This window comes from Melanostigma gelatinosum (assembly GCF_949748355.1).
Source record: "Melanostigma gelatinosum genome assembly, chromosome: 9".
Classification (NCBI taxonomy): Eukaryota; Metazoa; Chordata; class Actinopteri; order Perciformes; family Zoarcidae; genus Melanostigma; species Melanostigma gelatinosum.
This window is the reverse complement of record NC_136642.1, coordinates 787,501-813,745: the sequence shown is the minus strand read 5'-3', so window position 1 is coordinate 813,745 and position 26,245 is coordinate 787,501. Positions and strand designations below refer to the sequence as shown.

At 45.8% G+C, this 26,245-nt stretch overlaps 2 protein-coding genes across 3 annotated transcripts in view; both read left to right on the top strand.

The window, feature by feature from the left end:
- Window positions 1-193: 193 nt before the first annotated feature.
- Window positions 194-15,725, top strand: LOC306782454 (methanethiol oxidase-like). 2 transcript variants are annotated; one of them, XM_079275822.1, is made up of 11 exons: window positions 194-854; window positions 3,944-4,547; window positions 5,058-5,402; window positions 9,894-10,014; window positions 10,137-10,319; window positions 12,759-12,940; window positions 13,735-13,813; window positions 13,896-14,017; window positions 14,097-14,189; window positions 14,872-14,990; window positions 15,111-15,725. In XM_079275822.1, exons 2-11 carry the CDS (start codon window positions 3,975-3,977, stop codon window positions 15,271-15,273), a joined length of 1,980 nt encoding a protein of 659 aa, XP_079131948.1. In that variant the 5' UTR covers window positions 194-854; window positions 3,944-3,974; the 3' UTR covers window positions 15,274-15,725. The 2 variants fall into 2 exon arrangements, with proteins under 2 accessions (XP_079131948.1, XP_079131947.1); XM_079275821.1 differs by having other exon boundaries at window positions 195-1,439.
- A 373-nt stretch (window positions 15,726-16,098) lies between these two features.
- pi4kb (phosphatidylinositol 4-kinase, catalytic, beta) overlaps window positions 16,099-26,245 on the top strand; it is a 22,609-nt gene continuing 12,462 nt past the window's right edge. The window contains exons 1-3 of the mRNA XM_079275820.1: window positions 16,099-17,349; window positions 19,854-20,457; window positions 20,968-21,312. Of these exons, the coding sequence (XP_079131946.1) occupies window positions 19,885-20,457; window positions 20,968-21,312 (918 nt within the window). The 5' untranslated portion in view covers window positions 16,099-17,349; window positions 19,854-19,884. The remainder of the gene's footprint in view (window positions 17,350-19,853; window positions 20,458-20,967; window positions 21,313-26,245) is intronic.

Sequence of the window (26,245 nt, the reverse complement as noted above, 5' to 3'; positions counted from 1 at the left end):
ACTACATGTCAGAGTAAATATTGTACTTTTACTACATTTGTCTGACAGCTTTAATTAATTCACAGATTCAGATTATAATCAACTAATAAATGATGATTTATTATCATAGATTATATAAAGTCATTAAAATGAGCTCCACCTTAAAAGTGATGAACACATAGTATTTCTCCCATATCTACAATGTTGTATTAGTACTATTACTGCAGTAAAACATCAGAATACTTCTCTTTCCTCTGGTTAACATATAATAGCATACCTGTATATCAGGTTAATATACTCTACCCCAGAGGTAGCCAACACGGTGCCCGCGGGCATCCTGTCGCCCGCAGGGACCACGTGAGTCGCCCGCAAGACATGTTCTAAAAATAGCACTTGTCACCATGGAGCTCAGTCTAAAATTGTAGTTGCTGTTCTTTTTTAATCAAAAACGCTTGCAGAGAGTCGGGTACCCGGAGGCGCACGGCGGACAGCCAGGACGAGGCCGCAGCACCGCTCTGGGTTTTCAGGTTGTGAATGGCGGCGCTTCCAGTTGGCGCCAGACGCGCGCCGCGAGCGCACCACGTCGTCAGGTCCGTAAGTCCTCGGACAGGCCGCGGGGCAACAACTCGGGGGTGGCGGGGGTAGAGGCGAGGCAACGCAATCCGAGCGAAAAGGCCCAGACTAGAGGTCTGAACGCGGGCGCCCGAAGACGCTCGCGCGCCTCGGAGGGTTGGATCCCCGCTCGGCTACAGACGAGACTTTTTGCTCGTTTCTTGGTGGAGAAAAAGGTTCCGTTGGAAGAGCTGGTGTCGGTGACAACAGACGGGCTCCCGCCATGACGGGCCGGCATGCAGGCTTCATTGCGCAATGCAAAGGTGACCCAGACTTCACTACATGTCCACATCACCACTGCATCATTCAGCAGCAGGCGCTGTGTGCAGCAGGACCCGGCTTTGATCACGTGATGATACAAACATATCAGAGATGTGACACCTCTGACTTTTACATGTTGAAACAGATTAACAGAAGTAAAAGTTGCATGTTTAAATATGTATGTGTAGCTATACCATCATTGTTGTGGAAATCATTCTTAATAATTATTGTGATGAATAATTAACTGACATGTGATCAAACAGTCTCTTCACATATATTATTATTATTAAGGTGATCTGTGCAACTTTGTTATTCAGGAAGTTTGTATCAAATAGGTAGCCCTTCGTGCTACTCGGTACCCTTGAAGTAGCTCTCAGTTTAAAAAAGGTTGGTGACCCCTGCTCTACACAGTACAAACTGTAGGAACCTGCAGTACCTGTAGATCAGACCCCAGGCCAGCAGGTGGCAGCACTGCAGCAGAAGAAGAAGGAGCCGCTAGCTGCTACTGTTGACATGACGATCAGAGAGCGTCAATGGAGATAAACGGGACATAAAACATCGCTTCTAACGCACTGAACGGTCACCAGGTAACACACACACAGACACGTCACTGCACCTGGAAGAGCGCACCTGCGGCTGAGATGGAGCTAGCGTTAGCTTAGCATATAATACAGCTTTAAAAAAAAAAAAAGCCGAGCGAAGTTAGCAACAGTTGTCCTGAAAGTTAGCCGGCTAATGTAATGCTAATGCTAACATTAACCGGAGCTAGTAACGTTAGCTTTGGTGTGTTTAATCTCTTAAGCTAACCAGCTACAGGACGATGCTAATATTTAGTTAGCTGGTTAACGGTAGCTGCGTCTCAACTAAAGCTAAAGTTCACCCACATTAAGCTAAGCTTAGCTAAGCTAACAGTCTGTTGATGACTGAACTTTACACCTAAGAGAGTCGGAGCTAATGCTAACAACTAGCGAGCTTTAAATACAAAGCTAAGCTAACATCAGCTGACTTCTATTTATCAAACTGCTTCTTTAAACAGAGTACCACAGTGTAGAAGTACTCTGTTAAAGTAATAATACCACGGTGTAAAAGTACTCTCTTAAAGTACTAATACCACAGTGTAGAAGTACTCTGTTAAAGTAATAATACCACGGTGTAAAAGTACTCTCTTAAAGTACTAATACCACAGTGTAGAAGTACTCTGTTAAAGTACTAACACCACAGTGTAGAAGTACCCTGTTAAAGTACTAATACCACGGTGTAAAAGTACTCTCTTAAAGTACTAATACCACGGTGTAAAAGTACACTCTTAAAGTACTAATACCACAGTGTAGAAGTACCCTGTTAAAGTACTAATACCACAGTGTAGAAGTACTCTGCTAAAGTACAAATACCACAGTGTAGAGGTACCCTGTTAAAGTACTAATACCACGATGTAGAAGTACTCTCTTGAAGTACTAATACCACAGTGTAGAGGTACATTGTTAAAGTACTAATACCACGGTGTAGAGGTACCCTGTTAAAGTACTAATACCACAGTGTAGAAGTACTCTCTTAAAGTACTAATACCACAGTGTAGAAGTACTCTCTTAAAGTACTAATACCACAGTGTAGAAGTACTCTCTTGAAGTACTAATACCACGGTGTAGAAGTACTCTCTTAAAGTACTAATACCACGGTGTAGAAGTACTCTCTTAAAGTACTAATACCACAGTGTAGAAGTACCCTGTTAAAGTACTAATACCACAGTGTAGAAGTACTCTGTTAAAGTACTAATACCACAGTGTAGAAGTACTCTGTTAAAGTACTAATACCACAGTGTAGAGGTACATTGTTAAAGTACTAATACCACAGTGTAGAAGTACTCTGTTAAAGTACTAATACCACAGTGTAGAAGTACTCTCTTAAAGTACTAATACCACGGTGTAGAAGTACTCTGTTAAAGTACTTATACCACGGTGTAGAAGTACTCTGTTAAAGTACTAATACCACGGTGTAGAAGTACTCTGTTAAAGTACTAATACCACAGTGTAGAAGTACTCTGTTGAAGTACTAATACCACAGTGTAGAAGTACTCTCTTAAAGTACTAATACCACGGTGTAGAGGTACCCTGTTAAAGTACCAATACCACGGTGTAGAAGTACTCTCTTAAAGTACTAATACCACAGTGTAGAAGTACCCTGTTAAAGTACGAATACCACAGTGTAGAAGTACTCTGTTAAAGTACTAATACCACGGTGTAGAAGTACTCTGTTAAAGTACTAATACCACAGTGTAGAAGTACTCTGTTGAAGTACTAATACCACAGTGTAGAAGTACTCTCTTAAAGTACTAATACCACGGTGTAGAGGTACCCTGTTAAAGTACCAATACCACGGTGTAGAAGTACTCTCTTAAAGTACTAATACCACAGTGTAGAAGTACCCTGTTAAAGTACGAATACCACAGTGTAGAAGTACTCTCTTAAAGTACTAATACCACAGTGTAGAAGTACTCTCTTAAAGTACTAATACCACAGTGTAGAAGTACTCTCTTGAAGTACTAATACCACGGTGTAGAGGTACTCTCTTAAAGTACTAATACCACGGTGTAGAAGTACTCTGTTAAAGTACTAATACCACGGTGTAGAAGTACTCTGTTAAAGTACTAATACCACAGTGTAGAAGTACTCTCTTAAAGTACTAATACCACAGTGTAGAAGTACTCTCTTGAAGTACTAATACCACGGTGTAGAGGTACTCTCTTAAAGTACTAATACCACAGTGTAGAAGTACTCTCTTCAAGTACTAATACCACGGTGTAGAGGTACTCTCTTAAAGTACTAATACCACAGTGTAGAAGTACTCTCTTGAAGTACTAATGCCACGGTGTAGAGGTACTCTCTTAAAGTACTAATACCACAGTGTATTCACCAGAAAGACTCTAACAAAGGAAACTGGTGTTTCCTCCTAGAAGCCTCCTCTCTCCTTGTCTCCTCACGAGTCACGAGAGGAGACGTTAGCGGAATGAGGTCCAATCAGAAGAGACGCCGCCCCCCCTTGTGAAATGTTCAGTGGGTGGAGAGACAACTCTTTGACCTTTCCTCTGTTTCAGCCGATGAGGGCGGAGCTTCCCAGCGGTCACGATGGAGGACACGGAGCCGGAGCTTTCCCCCCCCGCCCCCTCTGATCAGAACAGCCCCTCCCCCATCACCCCCCCCCTGGGTGTGATCAGCGAGGCCGTGGGCGAGCTCGGCCCGGTGATCGACGCCGAAGTGGCCCAGCGGGCTTGTCGGGAGGTTCTGCAGCAGGTGAAGCTCCACCAGGTGGACGGTGACGTCGCCGACCTGACCAATGGGGAGGCGGAGCCTGACAAGGAGGCGGAGCCTGAAACCGAGCTACCGTTAAGTGTCCCCGTGAAACCGCCGGCAGACGACCCGGAGGGCCCGGCCCCCGGCTCGGTGAAGAGCGCCCGACGGCGCCAGAGACACAACCCGTCCAAACAGTCGTGGCTGCTCCGCCTGTTCGAGTCCAAGCTGTTCGACGTCTCCATGGCGATCTCCTACCTGCACAGCTCCAAGGAGCCGGGGGTGCAGGCCTACATCGGGAACCGGCTCTTCAGCTTCGCCCACGATGACGTGGACTTCTACCTGCCGCAGCTGCTCAACATGTACATCCACATGGACGAGGACGTCGGGGACGCCATCAAGCCTTACGTGGTGGGTGTGGCCTGTGGCAGGGGGCGGGGCTTAACAGGACGTCGCGCTCTGATTGGACGTCTTTACGTTGAGGGTGAAAGTTAAACGAGTACAGTGATATGTAAACGTAATAATGGTTATGTATTCATTAATCGTACATTAACCTCGTATCGTGTATCAACACTAACGCGCCTCCACTATAGAGGATGATCATCTGTTTACTCACACTTAGATTTTTAACACTTCCTGTTTCTAAAAATGAACTAACCGTCGTCATGAAGTCACATTGATGTTGTTATCTGGAGGATCAACGACGCTGCAGCGAGTACGAAGTAGACTTACTCTGACGGGTGATGTGATGTATGTGTTTATCATTATCAGTGTGTTTTCATACAGAACGCAGTGATCTTCTGCTTTCATTTTCATTCTGGTATCTTCTTGATAATTGTGAGCATAAATCAACGAAAGCTTTTCTTACTTCCTGTTGAAGTTCCTGCTCCGTGACCTTTGACCCCTGCGTGTTGCGTTCAGGTGCACCGCTGCAGACAGAGCATCTCCTTCAGCCTGCGCTGCGCCTGGCTGCTGGGAGCGTACTCCTCCGACATGCACATCTCCACGCAGCGTCACTCCAGAGGCACCAAGCTGAGGAAGCTCATCCTGTCCGATGAACTCAAACCGTCGGGGTCCCGGGCCCGCAGAGACCCCCTGACTCTGACGCCTTTCTGTCCGTTGGCGGCGTCCACCGGCGAGCACAGCCTGTCGCCCTCCAAACGCACACATCAGCGCTCCAAGTCGGACGCCACCGTCAGCATCAGTCTGAGCAGCAACCTGAAGAGGACGGCCAGCAACCCCAAGGTGGAGAGCAGCCAGGACGAGGTAAGACCGGCTCCTGTGGGGGTCCAAGATCCGACTTCAAACCACAGATTATATCATTTATTTAGTCGACGAGAAATTGCGCTTTTTTTGTGATAAAACGAGAATAAAACCAAATAAAAATCGTTTTTCATTTTTTTGATTATTTATTTTGCACAATTTAAACAATAAAATGAAAATAAACAAAGATAACAGAGATGAATAATATGACAGAGCAGCAAGAGGCCTCCACCTTTATAACATGAAACACAAAACAAGATCTTTGTGTTCAGAAGACGTTTGACTCCTTTAGTCCCCAACAGTAACAGTTATTACCATGTATCAGTGGCGGGCCGTGCATTGTATACATGGGCCTTCACTGCTGTCCTGCAGGTGAAATACCACCTTATAACCACATGATGGCGCCACAGATATGATCAGTTCCTAAGGCTGTACCTCTGTACGCACCGTTCGGTACTTGCAATACGTTTGAATAGTAGAGAGCATCTGGAAAATGCAGAAGCTTAAATTCAGGAACACATCATGTTTTCTGCGCTGATGGAGGTCAGTGGTGTTCAGCTGGTCTGGCTGTGGGACCCACCATCACTCCAAAATGACAAGTCACGGCCAAAGACATCGTCTTATGATTTTACTTTCACAACTTGAGGATTGTACGTACTGCTCTGCAGTAATGTTGCACGGTGTATCGATACTAAAAAGGTACCGCGGTACCTGTACGTAAAAAACAATACGATTTTGCATATTTTTAGTGTCGATACTTTATTAAAATAGCGCGATCAGAGCGCACGCGCTGCTCCGCTCCCTGTCACGCTGCCTGCAGGCATGCAAGGGGGCGGGGCTACCCAGCGCTCACAGCAACAGGCAGCGCTCACTCACAGCGAGCGATGCAGGGGAGACATGGGTCCGTGTACGTTTTAGTCATCTGTTTTACCATTAATTCGGAAAAAACTAAATACGGAGATACCATGGTATTCTCGTTTTTCGATTCAAACTGGAAATGGGCGGTCGTATTTCCGTTTTTGGTTCTGAATTAAAAAACGGAAAAACCAAGAACCAAAGTCAAATAACGAGCCGTATTTCGTTTTTGCAAATCCCTTTTTTGTTTTTTCCTTTTAAAACGAGACATAGAGCACAACAGGTAACCCGGAACCAGAATATTTCAAAATAAAAGTATGCAAGATATAAATTAATTAATAAATCTGGGCCGATGGGAGTGTGTTAGCATCAGTAGTTGACGACATGCTGTTTAATATTCATTTATCAATGTACACAGCAATAATCAACTTTTCGATTAATCGGTGCATTGTTGAGAAAGGGCCAGCTCAAATCGTAGCAGCGGCAGCTAGTAGAGGCACTTCCTGTTGCAAACTCAGCTGCCACGACTTTGTCGTTATTTGACATTATGTGACAATACATTAAGGTCATTGAAGGTATGACTGTTGGTAGTTGTAATCGGTTTATTAAAAAAGGCAGAATTGTAATAGTATGGCTACTCGTTTTTATTAGCACGCTAATGTAGGCTAACATCAGTTGAGACTTGTTGCCCAAGGGAACCACACAGATGTTTTATTTATTACTATTACAGATAAATATACCAGTATCGTATCGAATTCTGGTATCGTATTGTAAGTATCGGGTATCATGATACTTATGGCAGGTATCGTATCCAAGTCATAATTTTGGTATCGTGACAGCCCTGCTCTGCAGTGTCTTTCCTCGTCTCAGTCCTCTGTGTCATGGTGTGGTACATCTCGCTCAGTCAGAATGCTCATATTTGATTGGCTGAGCTGCATCACGTGATGTGATTCACTACCCGACAGCCTCTGCTGTTAAGTTTCGTTTCACGATAGTCACGTGCTCGCCCACTGACCAATCACAGCGCACTCTGCACCTCGCATGGACAATGAGCTGCACTAATGCTGACGTACTTGTAGGCCAGCTACCAGCTCTGACCCCCAACATGTCAAACTAGAGATCTGATTGGTTGAACACTATGACAATCAACAATATCGTCCCCATTCACTTAAAGTGCACGTGGATGCACTTGTGAGTCTGCAGGCCTCTGGCTCTGTTCTACCTAGAGACACAGAGGTGAGATCTGATTGGATAAAAGCTCTACTTAAAACAAGCTGCACTGGAAGCAGAGCAACTGAAGAAGACAGTAGCTGTGCAATGAGAACATAAGATAATGGGGAAAATATTTTATAAATTAAAATACATGTAGTGTATTTAAGAAACATTATTAAATTATAAAATAGATATAACTTTGTGATTCTGTTTAGGCCAGCAGAGAAGGCCTTGCAGGCCCTGACGGCCCACCACTGCCATATATATATATATATATATATATATATATATATATATATATATATATATATATATATATATATATATATATATATATATATATATATATATATATAATAACAATCATTATGCTCATGCTTCAGTTGACATGTTGCATTAACGATGCAGACATTACATATGAAGATCATGTGAGGTTAAACATTGTGTTGACATAACTGAAGTAAACGTTCACATGAGAGGAAATACGACCAACGGATTGTTTTTATTGATCAATCGATTCATTGATATAACAATTCATCTACCAAAAATACATATCAAATATTAATGTTTCATATTTGAGTTTTTATTCAACAGTCTTCACTGGAACACAAACAAAAGCAAGGAGAGAATGAAGCGTCTGACAGATGACGAGTGAGTGTGAGACGCAACAATGAGTTTAATTAAATCACTGCTTTCACAGCAGCTCTCCCTCAACTGGAGAACTCTACATGGTTATTACATGGTTATTACTAGGGGTGGGAATCACCAGAGGTCCCGCGATATGATATTATCACGATACTGCGATATTCTGAGGATTGTGATAACATATTTTGCGATTTATTACTTTTTTCCACTTCAAATGATGTCTCCAAAGGAAAACTGTGTCAACATGTTTTATCTGATAAGATCAAGTTTTCAGTCTGTTCATCTCACTTCAATCATTTTTGTTGCAGCAGAATATGATTGTCGAGCAGACAGACTGACCAACAATGTCATGAATGTTGCATGAACCTGACAAACTGAACTGTTTGTGTTACTACATCGTCCAACTGAACTAAATGCAAACGTGTGGACTCAGCATATGAACTATAACTTATATAAGTAGGATATTAGAGTTATATAACTCAGTGTAACTTGTATAAGTAGGATATTAGAGTTATATAACTCAGTATAACTTATATAAGTAGGATATTAGAGTTATATAACTCAGTATATGAACTATAACTTGTATAAGTAGGACACGTGTCACGTGTTGAAGTGTCCCTGAGCAATACACTGAACCCCTGACGGCTCCCCGGGCGCCTGTCATTTCCCCCTTAAAGGGATAAAGATAGTATAATAAAAAAAAAAATTTAAATTATAAGACTTATATAACTCAGTATAACTTGTGATGCGTGGACGTGGAGGCAGAGAGCCAGTTATGCGCCGCTCTCTCCCCATGAGCCGGCTGCTGTTGGCAGATTTAACTCCGTTGTGAGGTCAGATTGAGCGTGTGAGCGAAACACTTCACATGCAGGAATCCCGCTAAGCCGCTAGGCCATGCGTCGCGTCCATGCGTCGCGTCCATGCGTCGCGTCCACTCTAAATGGACCATCATGTACGAAATGAACATCATGCTGTATTGAAGAAGACTTGAAACTAGAGAGTGGTCCAGTCCCAAACATGGATGGAGCTGCCGTAAAGTCCTGGAACACCAACACCAATGAAGTTGACGAGTTATCAGACAGAATTGTCGACTTGTTTAACTCTGTTTATTCACAATGGTGCTGATTGGCTGATTGTTAGTCCCCCTCGTTCCATTCGTTGGCTCGAGTACGTCACAATACCAGACAAGTCAATCGATTCGAACTTGGTGAACTGGGCGGATTCAAAGGTCTGGACCCAGGAAATAGATACCCTCATGTCTTACTGGAAGTGGAACAAAGATTCGAACTTGGTGTAAACATTGTAAAAGGTAATAAATCAAGAGAGAAGTAGAGTCATTTTCTCATAGACTTCTATACAACCAGAGGAGTTCACTCTGTAGAACTGGAGGTTAGAAGAAAGAAGAAACCATTTTTATTGTCATATACATTTTTACACATACACGAAATTTGACTACTGCATTTGCCCCATCCCTGTATATAGGGAGCAGTGGGCTGCCATTGATCGGCGCCCGGGGAGCCGGGGGTTCAGTGTCTTGCTCAGGTACACTTCGACACGTGACACGTCCCAGTCGGGGATCGAACCGTTGACCTTCCGGTTCCTAGACAACCCAGTGCGCCACGGTCTACCTTAGGTTTTCCGAGGTAGACGTTACTCCTCTAGATCTTTACATAGACTCCCTTCAGAAGAGCTTTGGTTTTGAAAGTGCTTTATGAATAAAAAAATACTTTATTTCGACTGCATTAACATGAAATTGTTGTGGTTCTGTTGTTGTGTCTTCAGGTGGTGGAGCCTGTCGATATGTACTGGAAGTGCGACCTGGCGAACCCTCACACCACTCACTGTCTGAGCAACGGTCAGATCATGATCAGCTGTATCGGAGACCCGTCTGGCAACGGCAAAGGTGAGGCGACCAGCAACCGTGTGACATTAATGCAGTTGAAATAAAGTATTTCTTTATTCTAGACTCTAGGTTCTAGACTGGTGGACGGTATCAGTGATGCACCTGCTGTCGTTCCTCTTTAGGTGGTTTCGTCCTGCTGGACGGTGAGACGTTCGAGTTGGTCGGTAACTGGGAGCACCCGGGTGAAGCCGCACCTTTTGGATACGACTTCTGGTACCAACCTCGACACAACGTGATGATCAGCACTGAATGGGGTGCACCCAAAGCTCTGGCTAACGGTTTTAATCCCGCACATGTCAAAGAAGGTGAGTTAAGAGGAAACATCAATCTTTCTTCAATCCTCCCAGTAAGACTCCAGTCAGTAGCAATGGGCCTCCAGATTCTGGTCCCAGTATTAAGTCAGCCCCACAGAGTTCTAGATGCCAGTAAGACTCCAGTCAAAAACAGATGGTTCTTTGAGTTGATCCCAGTAAGACCCAAATCAGTGCACCTGGGTTCTAGGTTCCTATGCCAGTACGAATCCAGTCGGTATCACAAGGTTATTGATCCTAGAAAGGCTTGAGTCTTCATCACAGGGCTCTTTGTTCCACTTCCAGTAAGACATTAGGGTATCTATTTCCTGGGTCCAGACCTTTGAATCCGCCCAGTTCACCAAGTTCGAATTGTCAAAAATAGTTGAGATCCCAGGGAAGCTGCTTTAAATGAGGGAATACATGTTCGGTATGTAAATTAGGCTAAAGGGACATAAAGCGTATAATTATAGTTTAACGGATGAAATCTAATAATCATTTTAAAGCAAGCGTGTATTATATAACAAATGTAAAGTGATTTTAACAAATGTAAACCTGATAATCCTGGAGATCGAATCCACTTAACAATCCCTTACGGTTTTAGAAGTAATCCTAGCCGTTAAAACCTAACCTGGCAATTTACCAAGAGCCCGGATCCAAAAGAGGGAAGCTGCAATAACTGACGCGACTGGTAGGAGTGCCCGGGGCCAGGGTGGCCCCTCAGCCGAGTGCGCATTTACCGGAGGAAGCAGGGTAGACGTCAGGAGTAACGGCAGTTAGCAGAGCCAGGCGAGTTCCCTCGCAAGAACACCAGCTCGACAATCTTTTAATAGAGAGCTGAGTCAGTAAGTAGCCCTGTATCGGGCCAGAGAACCCCGGGATCTAACACGTGGCGCCCAACAAGAAGAAGAACCCCGGCAGCCGAGAGAGGCTGTCGTTCGTGTACGAAAGACCCGAGGAAAAGAGACTTGGGTAGAAAGTAACGCTGCCCAATGCTCAGTGAAGTCCGATTGCGAGACATCCACGCATCGAAGCTGTGCGTGGTATTTACAAGCCGGCACAGGAGAAGCCGCAGGCGACGGGGAGCATCGACCAGAATCATCCGACCTGTAGAGGGGCCAGAGCCTGATCCCATCCTGACTCGACGAGAGGCTTTGGGAGGAAGGCGACTCGAGACAACAAAGACAAAGTCCAAGATGCAAGAGCAGCAGAACGGACCAGACGTTCCAGGGACCGGCCGGCAGACGGAGGCGACCCAGCGGGACGAGCCAGCGGCCCCGATGAAGGAATCGCCACCGGACGGCAGCGAGGACCAGAGGGATGACGCGGCAGAACGAGCGGCATCGGGAGAACCGACACCGGATAAAGACAACAGAGGCAACGTCCAACATCAGGTCATCCTGTACGGAAGAGGATGGACCACCTGGGACGCTGCCATCCAACAACACCTAACCAACCTACATCAGGAAGAAAGTAGGGCGTCGGTTAAAAGAGAAGTAGAACAGCAGTGCAAAGAGAAGGTTGAAAAGAGCTAGTCATAACTGATAGTTATTACTGTGCTCAGGCCCTTAACGAAGACCTGTCCATATGGGAGGAAAATGGGTTTGAGAGCGCTAAAAGTAAAAAAAGTGGCTCATCAAGACCTATGGAGAAAAATAGCCGAATTACGGCTAAGCATGGAGCTTGAAGTGGTGCACCAGAGGGCCCACACGCGAGAAGAAATTCACTGGCAAGGAAACGAAGAAATGGATTGTTTCGTCCAGATGAGACAAATTGTCTTTGTTGGGATCGAGAAGTGGGAAGATTTGCCCAAAGGAAGGGTAGTCCCAGAAGAGAGCGTGGAGGAGGTGGTGCAGGCGGTGCATGGCGCACTAGGATATGCAGGCACCGTTCCAACGCAAAGGGAACTGGAAAAGCAGCGACTCTGGATTCCTGAAAAAGAAGTCCGCAGAATCCTAAAAAACTGTGAGTTGTGTGGTCGATACAACGCAGGAAGGAGAGGACAAAGGGTGGGGGGGACTCACCATTAAGAAAAGAGGAATCCAAGGAGTAGGGCAGCTGAAGCCAGTTCCGTACTAGGAGAAAACCAGGAACTCAAGAATGGCCACCAACATACAAGATTACCCTCGGCCGAGTGCGCATTTACCGGAGGAAGCAGGGTAGACGTCAGGAGTAACGGTAGTTAGCAGAGCCAGGCGAGTTCCCTCGCAAGAACACCAGCTCGACAATCTTTTAATAGAGAGCTGAGTCAGTAAGTAGCCCCGTATCGGGCCAGAGAACCCCGGGATCTAACAGAATCGATTGACTTGTCTGGTATTGTGACGTAATCGAGCCAACGAGTGGAACAAGGGGGACTAACAATTAGCCAATCAGCACCATTGTGAATAAACGGAGTTAAACAAGTCGACAATTCTGTCTGATAACTCGTCAACTTCATTGGTGTTGGTGTTCCAGGACTCTACGGCAGCTCCATCCATGTTTGGGACTGGACCACCCACAGGAAGCTGCAGACCCTCGATCTGGGGGAGGAGGGGGCCATTCCCCTCGAGATCCGATTCCTTCATGACCCCGATGCCACAGAGGGCTACGTGGGATGTGCTTTAAACTCTGTAGTCTTCAGATTCTACAAAACATCAGTCAGTACCATAGGGTTCTAGTTCTAAGTAAGGCTTTAGTTGGTACCACAGGCCTCTAGAACCCAGCGAAACTCAAGTGACTACTATAGGGTTCTAGATCTAAATCAGGCTATGGTGAGTATCACGGAGCGCTAGCACCGAGAGAGACTCTAGTCAGTACCACAGGGTTATAGATCAAAGTAAGGCGATAGTACCACAGGGTAGAACCCAGCGAGACTTAAGTCAGTACCATAAGGTTCCAGATCAAAGTGAGGCTATAGTTGGTACCACAGGGCCCTAGAACCCAGCGAGAGTCCAGTCAGTACCACAGGGTTCTAGATCCAAGTAAGCTTAAGTTGGTACCACAAGGCTCTAGAATCCAGCTAGGTTCAAGTCAGTACTATTGGGTTCTAGAGCTAAGTAAGGCTATAGTGAGTACCACAGGGCTCTATAACCCAGCTAGACTCCAGTCAGTGCTACAGGGTTCTAGGTTCTGATCCCAGGAAGACTTCAGACAGCACTGCAGGGTTCTAGGTTTGACTCCCAATACGATTCCAGTCTGTTCCACACAGTTCATAATGAATTATCTGTTCCATTTAGTGACGACCACTTACAGATACAGAGCCACAAAACTAAACTACCCTGAACTTTACACTTTTTAGCCTTTAGACGCTGAAGGTATTTCACCAACCAACCCTCAATCAAGCCAAACACATTGTCACTGAGAGCATGTTAGCATGCTGATGTTAGCATTTAGCTCAAAGCACAGAGATGATTGTGTTACTTCAGACTCGTCTGGCTTTGTGTGTCTTCAGAAAGGTGACTGGGCTGCAGAGAAAGTGATCAATATTCCCAGTAAGAAGGTAGAGGGATGGGTGCTACCTGAGATGCCTGGTAAGTCTGTCTGCCTGTCTGTCTCTCTGTCTATCTCTCAGTCTGTCTGGTTGCATGACTGGTTTCCTGTCTGTCTGCGCAGGTCTGATCACAGACATCCTGATCTCATTGGACGACCGTTATCTCTACTTCAGCAACTGGCTCCACGGTGACATCAGACAGTATGACATCACAGACAGGAGGAACCCACGATTGGTCGGCCAGGTCTGAACGTTACACCTGTCCAGTGACTAGAAGGTAAAAAGCTTCAGAGTGAGACAGCTCACCTGTCTGTCTGTTCCAGGTGTTTCTGGGAGGAAGCATCGTCAGTGACGGTCCCGTCAGAGTCCTGGAAGACTCGGAGAACCAGCAGCAGCCCCGCCCATGCTTCATCCAGGTACCACAGACAGGATGAGAGAGAGACAGGAAGCTGTGAGACAGGAGGCTGTGACAGGAGGCTGTGAGACAGGAAGCTGTGAGACAGGAAGCTGTGAGACAGGAAGCTGTGAGACAGGAGGCTGTGAGACAAGAAGCTGTGCGACAGGAAGCTGTGAGACAGGAAGCTGTGGGACAGGAGGCTGTGAGACAAGAAGCTGTGCGACAGGAAGATGTGAGACAGGAAGCTGTGCGACAGGAAGTTGTGCGACAGGAGGCTGTGAGACAGGAGGCTGTGAGACAGGAAGGTGTGAGGCAGGAAGCTGTGGGACAGGAAGCTGTGGGACAGGAAGCTGTGAGACAAGAAGCTGTGGGACAGGAAGCTGTGAGACAAGAAGCTGTGGGACAAGAAGCTGTGGGACAGGAGGCTGTGGGACAGGAGCCTGTGAGACAGGAAGCTGTGAGACAGGAAGCTGTGAGACAGGAAGCTGTGGGGCAGGAGGCTGTGGGGCAGGAAGCTGTGGGACAGGAAGCTGTGAGACAAGAAGCTGTGGGACAGGAGGCTGTGGGACAAGAAGCTGTGCGACAGGAAGCTGTGGGCCAGGACAGGATGGACTTGTGTCCAACATCCTTTCTTCTATCCTCTGCTTTATGATTGCTTGTTGATCTCTACCTGTCTCTCTCTCCACCTGTCTGTCTCTCAGGGGAGGCGTGTCCCTGGAGGTCCTCAGATGTTACAGCTGAGTTTAGACGGTCGGAGACTTTATGTGACGACGTCTCTCTACAGCGGCTGGGACAAACAGTTCTACCCCGACATGGCCAAGTGAGTACTACTGTAGTATACTGTAGTACTACTACAGCAACATACTGGATGACTACTACTGCTACAGACTGTCTGTATCGCTGTCTGTCTGACTGTCTCTCTCTCTATCTGTCTGTGCAGAGAGGGCTCCGTGATGATGCAGATCGATGTGGACTCAGTGGATGGGGGTCTCTCTGTGAATGAGAACTTCCTGGTGGACTTCGGTAAAGAACCCGGTGGTCCGTCTCTGGCTCACGAGCTCCGTTACCCTGGAGGAGACTGTACGTCTGATATCTGGCTGTAGAGACCTGAGACCTGATCCCGACCACCTGAGACCTGATCCCGACCACCTGAGACCTGAACCAGACCACCTGAGACCTGAACCACAGACCACCTGAGACCTGATCCCGACCACCTGAGACCTGAACCACAGACCACCTGAGACCTGATCCCGACCACCTGAGACCTGTACCACAGACCACCTGAGACCTGATCCCGACCACCTGAGACCTGTACCACAGACCACCTGAGACCTGATCGAGGAGGACACGTTCTGTTCCTCATTCATAGAACCCAAACAGGTTCCGGTTTAAATGTTCTGGTGAAACTGTTAAAAAGTTCACTGTGAGTGTGATCTGTCTTTAAAACCGACCAATCAGCTGTCAGCTTTTCAGTCTGTTAAATCAAACAAACCTGTCTGTCTGACCTGCAGCGCCCCCTGCTGCTCACTCTGTTCACACACAGTGTTTAAATAAAGTTCAGTTTGAAGCATCCTGTGTCTGATACACTCACCTGGAAACAAATAATATAATATCAAATAATATATATATATATTATATACAATATAATGTAGTGTACAAAAAATAATGTAATATTTACAGTAGCAGTATGGTATCGGTACTTGTACTGTACTTGAGCATTTAAATTGTGTGATACTTTCTACTACATGTCAGAGTAAATATTGTACTTTTACTACATTTGTCTGACAGCTTTAATTAATTCACAGATTCAGATTATAATCAACTAATAAATGATGATTTATTATCATAGATTATATAAAGTCATTAAAATGAGCTCCACCTTAAAAGTGATGAACACATAGTATTTCTCCCATATCTACAATGTTGTATTAGTACTATTACTGCAGTAAAACATCAGAATACTTCTCTTTCCTCTGGTTAACATATAATAGCATACCTGTATATCAGGTTAATATACTCTACCCCAGAGGTAGCCAACACGGTGCCCGCGGGCATCCTGTCGCCCGCAGGGACCACGTGAGTCGCCCGCAAGACATGTTCTAAAAATAGCACTTGTCACCATGGAGCTCAGTCTAAAATTGTAGTTGCTGTTCTTTTTTAATCAAAAACGCTTGCAGAGAGTCGGGTACCCGGAGGCGCACGGCGGACAGCCAGGACGAGGCCGCAGCACCGCTCTGGGTTTTCAGGTTGTGAATGGCGGCGCTTCCAGTTGGCGCCAGACGCGCGCCGCGAGCGCACCACGTCGTCAGGTCCGTAAGTCCTCGGACAGGCCGCGGGGCAACAACTCGGGGGTGGCGGGGGTAGAGGCGAGGCAACGCAATCCGAGCGAAAAGGCCCAGACTAGAGGTCTGAACGCGGGCGCCCGAAGACGCTCGCGCGCCTCGGAGGGTTGGATCCCCGCTCGGCTACAGACGAGACTTTTTGCTCGTTTCTTGGTGGAGAAAAAGGTTCCGTTGGAAGAGCTGGTGTCGGTGACAACAGACGGGCTCCCGCCATGACGGGCCGGCATGCAGGCTTCATTGCGCAATGCAAAGGTGACCCAGACTTCACTACATGTCCACATCACCACTGCATCATTCAGCAGCAGGCGCTGTGTGCAGCAGGACCCGGCTTTGATCACGTGATGATACAAACATATCAGAGATGTGACACCTCTGACTTTTACATGTTGAAACAGATTAACAGAAGTAAAAGTTGCATGTTTAAATATGTATGTGTAGCTATACCATCATTGTTGTGGAAATCATTCTTAATAATGATTGTGATGAATAATTAACTGACATGTGATCAAACAGTCTCTTCACATATATTATTATTATTAAGGTGATCTGTGCAACTTTGTTATTCAGGAAGTTTGTATCAAATAGGTAGCCCTTCGTGCTACTCGGTACCCTTGAAGTAGCTCTCAGTTTAAAAAAGGTTGGTGACCCCTGCTCTACACAGTACAAACTGTAGGAACCTGCAGTACCTGTAGATCAGACCCCAGGCCAGCAGGTGGCAGCACTGCAGCAGAAGAAGAAGGAGCCGCTAGCTGCTACTGTTGACATGACGATCAGAGAGCGTCAATGGAGATAAACGGGACATAAAACATCGCTTCTAACGCACTGAACGGTCACCAGGTAACACACACACAGACACGTCACTGCACCTGGAAGAGCGCACCTGCGGCTGAGATGGAGCTAGCGTTAGCTTAGCATATAATACAGCTTTAAAAAAAAAAAAAGCCGAGCGAAGTTAGCAACAGTTGTCCTGAAAGTTAGCCGGCTAATGTAATGCTAATGCTAACATTAACCGGAGCTAGTAACGTTAGCTTTGGTGTGTTTAATCTCTTAAGCTAACCAGCTACAGGACGATGCTAATATTTAGTTAGCTGGTTAACGGTAGCTGCGTCTCAACTAAAGCTAAAGTTCACCCACATTAAGCTAAGCTTAGCTAAGCTAACAGTCTGTTGATGACTGAACTTTACACCTAAGAGAGTCGGAGCTAATGCTAACAACTAGCGAGCTTTAAATACAAAGCTAAGCTAACATCAGCTGACTTCTATTTATCAAACTGCTTCTTTAAACAGAGTACCACAGTGTAGAAGTACTCTGTTAAAGTAATAATACCACGGTGTAAAAGTACTCTCTTAAAGTACTAATACCACAGTGTAGAAGTACTCTGTTAAAGTAATAATACCACGGTGTAAAAGTACTCTCTTAAAGTACTAATACCACAGTGTAGAAGTACTCTGTTAAAGTACTAACACCACAGTGTAGAAGTACCCTGTTAAAGTACTAATACCACGGTGTAAAAGTACTCTCTTAAAGTACTAATACCACGGTGTAAAAGTACACTCTTAAAGTACTAATACCACAGTGTAGAAGTACCCTGTTAAAGTACTAATACCACAGTGTAGAAGTACTCTGCTAAAGTACAAATACCACAGTGTAGAGGTACCCTGTTAAAGTACTAATACCACGATGTAGAAGTACTCTCTTGAAGTACTAATACCACAGTGTAGAGGTACATTGTTAAAGTACTAATACCACGGTGTAGAGGTACCCTGTTAAAGTACTAATACCACAGTGTAGAAGTACTCTCTTAAAGTACTAATACCACAGTGTAGAAGTACTCTCTTAAAGTACTAATACCACAGTGTAGAAGTACTCTCTTGAAGTACTAATACCACGGTGTAGAAGTACTCTCTTAAAGTACTAATACCACGGTGTAGAAGTACTCTCTTAAAGTACTAATACCACAGTGTAGAAGTACCCTGTTAAAGTACTAATACCACAGTGTAGAAGTACTCTGTTAAAGTACTAATACCACAGTGTAGAAGTACTCTGTTAAAGTACTAATACCACAGTGTAGAGGTACATTGTTAAAGTACTAATACCACAGTGTAGAAGTACTCTGTTAAAGTACTAATACCACAGTGTAGAAGTACTCTCTTAAAGTACTAATACCACGGTGTAGAAGTACTCTGTTAAAGTACTTATACCACGGTGTAGAAGTACTCTGTTAAAGTACTAATACCACGGTGTAGAAGTACTCTGTTAAAGTACTAATACCACAGTGTAGAAGTACTCTGTTGAAGTACTAATACCACAGTGTAGAAGTACTCTCTTAAAGTACTAATACCACGGTGTAGAGGTACCCTGTTAAAGTACCAATACCACGGTGTAGAAGTACTCTCTTAAAGTACTAATACCACAGTGTAGAAGTACCCTGTTAAAGTACGAATACCACAGTGTAGAAGTACTCTGTTAAAGTACTAATACCACGGTGTAGAAGTACTCTGTTAAAGTACTAATACCACAGTGTAGAAGTACTCTGTTGAAGTACTAATACCACAGTGTAGAAGTACTCTCTTAAAGTACTAATACCACGGTGTAGAGGTACCCTGTTAAAGTACCAATACCACGGTGTAGAAGTACTCTCTTAAAGTACTAATACCACAGTGTAGAAGTACCCTGTTAAAGTACGAATACCACAGTGTAGAAGTACTCTCTTAAAGTACTAATACCACAGTGTAGAAGTACTCTCTTAAAGTACTAATACCACAGTGTAGAAGTACTCTCTTGAAGTACTAATACCACGGTGTAGAGGTACTCTCTTAAAGTACTAATACCACGGTGTAGAAGTACTCTGTTAAAGTACTAATACCACGGTGTAGAAGTACTCTGTTAAAGTACTAATACCACAGTGTAGAAGTACTCTCTTAAAGTACTAATACCACAGTGTAGAAGTACTCTCTTGAAGTACTAATACCACGGTGTAGAGGTACTCTCTTAAAGTACTAATACCACAGTGTAGAAGTACTCTCTTCAAGTACTAATACCACGGTGTAGAGGTACTCTCTTAAAGTACTAATACCACAGTGTAGAAGTACTCTCTTGAAGTACTAATACCACGGTGTAGAGGTACTCTCTTAAAGTACTAATACCACAGTGTATTCACCAGAAAGACTCTAACAAAGGAAACTGGTGTTTCCTCCTAGAAGCCTCCTCTCTCCTTGTCTCCTCACGAGTCACGAGAGGAGACGTTAGCGGAATGAGGTCCAATCAGAAGAGACGCCGCCCCCCCTTGTGAAATGTTCAGTGGGTGGAGAGACAACTCTTTGACCTTTCCTCTGTTTCAGCCGATGAGGGCGGAGCTTCCCAGCGGTCACGATGGAGGACACGGAGCCGGAGCTTTCCCCCCCCGCCCCCTCTGATCAGAACAGCCCCTCCCCCATCACCCCCCCCCTGGGTGTGATCAGCGAGGCCGTGGGCGAGCTCGGCCCGGTGATCGACGCCGAAGTGGCCCAGCGGGCTTGTCGGGAGGTTCTGCAGCAGGTGAAGCTCCACCAGGTGGACGGTGACGTCGCCGACCTGACCAATGGGGAGGCGGAGCCTGACAAGGAGGCGGAGCCTGAAACCGAGCTACCGTTAAGTGTCCCCGTGAAACCGCCGGCAGACGACCCGGAGGGCCCGGCCCCCGGCTCGGTGAAGAGCGCCCGACGGCGCCAGAGACACAACCCGTCCAAACAGTCGTGGCTGCTCCGCCTGTTCGAGTCCAAGCTGTTCGACGTCTCCATGGCGATCTCCTACCTGCACAGCTCCAAGGAGCCGGGGGTGCAGGCCTACATCGGGAACCGGCTCTTCAGCTTCGCCCACGATGACGTGGACTTCTACCTGCCGCAGCTGCTCAACATGTACATCCACATGGACGAGGACGTCGGGGACGCCATCAAGCCTTACGTGGTGGGTGTGGCCTGTGGCAGGGGGCGGGGCTTAACAGGACGTCGCGCTCTGATTGGACGTCTTTACGTTGAGGGTGAAAGTTAAACGAGTACAGTGATATGTAAACGTAATAATGGTTATGTATTCATTAATCGTACATTAACCTCGTATCGTGTATCAACACTAACGCGCCTCCACTATAGAGGATGATCATCTGTTTACTCACACTTAGATTTTTAACACTTCCTGTTTCTAAAAATGAACTAACCGTCGTCATGAAGTCACATTGATGTTGTTATCTGGAGGATCAACGACGCTGCAGCGAGTACGAAGTAGACTTACTCTGACGGGTGATGTGATGTATGTGTTTATCATTATCAGTGTGTTTTCATACAGAACGCAGTGATCTTCTGCTTTCATTTTCATTCTGGTATCTTCTTGATAATTGTGAGCATAAATCAACGAAAGCTTTTCTTACTTCCTGTTGAAGTTCCTGCTCCGTGACCTTTGACCCCTGCGTGTTGCGTTCAGGTGCACCGCTGCAGACAGAGCATCTCCTTCAGCCTGCGCTGCGCCTGGCTGCTGGGAGCGTACTCCTCCGACATGCACATCTCCACGCAGCGTCACTCCAGAGGCACCAAGCTGAGGAAGCTCATCCTGTCCGATGAACTCAAACCGTCGGGGTCCCGGGCCCGCAGAGACCCCCTGACTCTGACGCCTTTCTGTCCGTTGGCGGCGTCCACCGGCGAGCACAGCCTGTCGCCCTCCAAACGCACACATCAGCGCTCCAAGTCGGACGCCACCGTCAGCATCAGTCTGAGCAGCAACCTGAAGAGGACGGCCAGCAACCCCAAGGTGGAGAGCAGCCAGGACGAGGTAAGACCGGCTCCTGTGGGGGTCCAAGATCCGACTTCAAACCACAGATTATATCATTTATTTAGTCGACGAGAAATTGCGCTTTTTTTGTGATAAAACGAGAATAAAACCAAATAAAAATCGTTTTTCATTTTTTTGATTATTTATTTTGCACAATTTAAACAATAAAATGAAAATAAACAAAGATAACAGAGATGAATAATATGACAGAGCAGCAAGAGGCCTCCACCTTTATAACATGAAACACAAAACAAGATCTTTGTGTTCAGAAGACGTTTGACTCCTTTAGTCCCCAACAGTAACAGTTATTACCATGTATCAGTGGCGGGCCGTGCATTGTATACATGGGCCTTCACTGCTGTCCTGCAGGTGAAATACCACCTTATAACCACATGATGGCGCCACAGATATGATCAGTTCCTAAGGCTGTACCTCTGTACGCACCGTTCGGTACTTGCAATACGTTTGAATAGTAGAGAGCATCTGGAAAATGCAGAAGCTTAAATTCAGGAACACATCATGTTTTCTGCGCTGATGGAGGTCAGTGGTGTTCAGCTGGTCTGGCTGTGGGACCCACCATCACTCCAAAATGACAAGTCACGGCCAAAGACATCGTCTTATGATTTTACTTTCACAACTTGAGGATTGTACGTACTGCTCTGCAGTAATGTTGCACGGTGTATCGATACTAAAAAGGTACCGCGGTACCTGTACGTAAAAAACAATACGATTTTGCATATTTTTAGTGTCGATACTTTATTAAAATAGCGCGATCAGAGCGCACGCGCTGCTCCGCTCCCTGTCACGCTGCCTGCAGGCATGCAAGGGGGCGGGGCTACCCAGCGCTCACAGCAACAGGCAGCGCTCACTCACAGCGAGCGATGCAGGGGAGACATGGGTCCGTGTACGTTTTAGTCATCTGTTTTACCATTAATTCGGAAAAAACTAAATACGGAGATACCATGGTATTCTCGTTTTTCGATTCAAACTGGAAATGGGCGGTCGTATTTCCGTTTTTGGTTCTGAATTAAAAAACGGAAAAACCAAGAACCAAAGTCAAATAACGAGCCGTATTTCGTTTTTGCAAATCCCTTTTTTGTTTTTTCCTTTTAAAACGAGACATAGAGCACAACAGGTAACCCGGAACCAGAATATTTCAAAATAAAAGTATGCAAGATATAAATTAATTAATAAATCTGGGCCGATGGGAGTGTGTTAGCATCAGTAGTTGACGACATGCTGTTTAATATTCATTTATCAATGTACACAGCAATAATCAACTTTTCGATTAATCGGTGCATTGTTGAGAAAGGGCCAGCTCAAATCGTAGCAGCGGCAGCTAGTAGAGGCACTTCCTGTTGCAAACTCAGCTGCCACGACTTTGTCGTTATTTGACATTATGTGACAATACATTAAGGTCATTGAAGGTATGACTGTTGGTAGTTGTAATCGGTTTATTAAAAAAGGCAGAATTGTAATAGTATGGCTACTCGTTTTTATTAGCACGCTAATGTAGGCTAACATCAGTTGAGACTTGTTGCCCAAGGGAACCACACAGATGTTTTATTTATTACTATTACAGATAAATATACCAGTATCGTATCGAATTCTGGTATCGTATTGTAAGTATCGGGTATCATGATACTTATGGCAGGTATCGTATCCAAGTCATAATTTTGGTATCGTGACAGCCCTGCTCTGCAGTGTCTTTCCTCGTCTCAGTCCTCTGTGTCATGGTGTGGTACATCTCGCTCAGTCAGAATGCTCATATTTGATTGGCTGAGCTGCATCACGTGATGTGATTCACTACCCGACAGCCTCTGCTGTTAAGTTTCGTTTCACGATAGTCACGTGCTCGCCCACTGACCAATCACAGCGCACTCTGCACCTCGCATGGACAATGAGCTGCACTAATGCTGACGTACTTGTAGGCCAGCTACCAGCTCTGACCCCCAACATGTCAAACTAGAGATCTGATTGGTTGAACACTATGACAATCAACAATATCGTCCCCATTCACTTAAAGTGCACGTGGATGCACTTGTGAGTCTGCAGGCCTCTGGCTCTGTTCTACCTAGAGACACAGAGGTGAGATCTGATTGGATAAAAGCTCTACTTAAAACAAGCTGCACTGGAAGCAGAGCAACTGAAGAAGACAGTAGCTGTGCAATGAGAACATAAGATAATGGGGAAAATATTTTATAAATTAAAATACATGTAGTGTATTTAAGAAACATTATTAAATTATAAAATAGATATAACTTTGTGATTCTGTTTAGGCCAGCAGAGAAGGCCTTGCAGGCCCTGACGGCCCACCACTGCCATATATATATATATATATATATATATATATATATATATATATAATAACAATCATTATGCTCATGCTTCAGTTGACATGTTGCATTAACGATGCAGACATTACATATGAAGATCATGTGAGGTTAAACATTGTGTTGACATAACTGAAGTAAACGTTCACATGAGAGGAAATACGACCAACGGATTGTTTTTATTGATCAATCGATTCATTGATATAACAATTCATCTACCAAAAATACATATCAAATATTAATGTTTCATATTTGAGTTTTTATTCAACAGTCTTCACTGGAACACAAACAAAAGCAAGGAGAGAATGAAGCGTCTGACAGATGACGAGTGAGTGTGAGACGCAACAATGAGTTTAATTAAATCACTGCTTTCACAGCAGCTCTCCCTCAACTGGAGAACTCTACATGGTTATTACATGGTTATTACTAGGGGTGGGAATCACCAGAGGTCCCGCGATATGATATTATCACGATACTGCGATATTCTGAGGATTGTGATAACATATTTTGCGATTTATTACTTTTTTCCACTTCAAATGATGTCTCCAAAGGAAAACTGTGTCAACATGTTTTATCTGATAAGATCAAGTTTTCAGTCTGTTCATCTCACTTCAATCATTTTTGTTGCAGCAGAATATGATTGTCGAGCAGACAGACTGACCAACAATGTCATGAATGTTGCATGAACCTGACAAACTGAACTGTTTGTGTTACTACATCGTCCAACTGAACTAAATGCAAACGTGTGGACTCAGCATATGAACTATAACTTATATAAGTAGGATATTAGAGTTATATAACTCAGTGTAACTTGTATAAGTAGGATATTAGAGTTATATAACTCAGTATAACTTATATAAGTAGGATATTAGAGTTATATAACTCAGTATATGAACTATAACTTGTATAAGTAGGACACGTGTCACGTGTTGAAGTGTCCCTGAGCAATACACTGAACCCCTGACGGCTCCCCGGGCGCCTGTCATTTCCCCCTTAAAGGGATAAAGATAGTATAATAAAAAAAAAAATTTAAATTATAAGACTTATATAACTCAGTATAACTTGTGATGCGTGGACGTGGAGGCAGAGAGCCAGTTATGCGCCGCTCTCTCCCCATGAGCCGGCTGCTGTTGGCAGATTTAACTCCGTTGTGAGGTCAGATTGAGCGTGTGAGCGAAACACTTCACATGCAGGAATCCCGCTAAGCCGCTAGGCCATGCGTCGCGTCCATGCGTCGCGTCCATGCGTCGCGTCCATGCGTCGCGTCCATGCGTCGCGTCCATGCGTCGCGTCCATGCGTCGCGTCCATGCGTCGCGTCCATGCGTCGCGTCCATGCGTCGCGGCCATGCGTCGCGGCCATGCGTCGCGGCCATGCGTCGCGGCCATGCGTCGCGGCCATGCGTCGCGTCCATGCGTCGCGTCCATGCGTCGCGTCCATGCGTCGCGTCCATGCGTCGCGTCCATGCGTCGCGTCCATGCGTCGCGTCCATGCGTCGCGTCCATGCGTCGCGTCCATGCGTCGCGGCCATGCGTCGCGGCCATGCGTCGCGTCCATGCGTCGCGTCCATGCGTCGCGTCCATGCGTCGCGTCCATGCGTCGCGTCCATGCGTCGCGTCCATGCGTCGCGTCCATGCGTCGCGTCCATGCGTCGCGTCCATGCGTCGCGTCCATGCGTCGCGTCCATGCGTCGCGGCCATGCGTCGCGGCCATGCGTCGCGGCCATGCGTCGCGTCCATGCGTCGCGTCCATGCGTCGCGGCCATGCGTCGCGGCCATGCGTCGCGGCCATGCGTCGCGTCCATGCGTCGCGGCCATGCGCCGCGGCCATGCGCCGCGGCCATGCGCCGCGGCGCACAGTCCGACTGTAACAGTCGGGCTGTAGATACAGTTTTTTTATCTCCTGCTGGTTCTTCATGATAATTCATATTTTGAACTGGTTCCTGTGACGCGCCGACGCTCATTATGCAAATCAACCTGTTTTTGTAATCGATGACGTCAACGAATTCCACCAGCTCTCCTGAAAACAGTTCATCCACTATCTACAGACACACATACTGTACGAAGAATCTGGACAACTTAAACTGAAACCAAGTTTTTAATGAAACAAACAAACAGAATAAAAGTGGATCTGAGTCCACATCCTCTAATCCCTCTGACCTCTGACCTCTTCAGGACAGCAGCTCCAGCTCAGACAGTCTGGAGCTTAAGACTCGTCCCGTAAGTTCACCAGCGTCATGGTCTCCCTCCAGGGTGCATTGTGGGAAATGAAGTCTGTGATGGAGGTTGTGGGTTCTGGTTCAGTGTGCGGTGAAGTCCACAGACGTCCTGCTGGTTCTGAATGAATGGACACACCTGCAGGACGTCTGTGGACTCGTCAGTGATTCTTTATGTTGGATCCGATCAGCTGTTTGATGGTGTGGGTGAACCAATCGGGACGCAGAGATGATGGTCATGTGTTTGTGTGTCGGGTCTGTTATTTATGTTAATATCTTCATCATTATACCAACAGGACGACATGTGATCTGATGTGGTCCGATCAATATCAGTAGATATACATGTTTGATATTCATGTTGGTCAGGTGACCTCCAGTCACAGCTC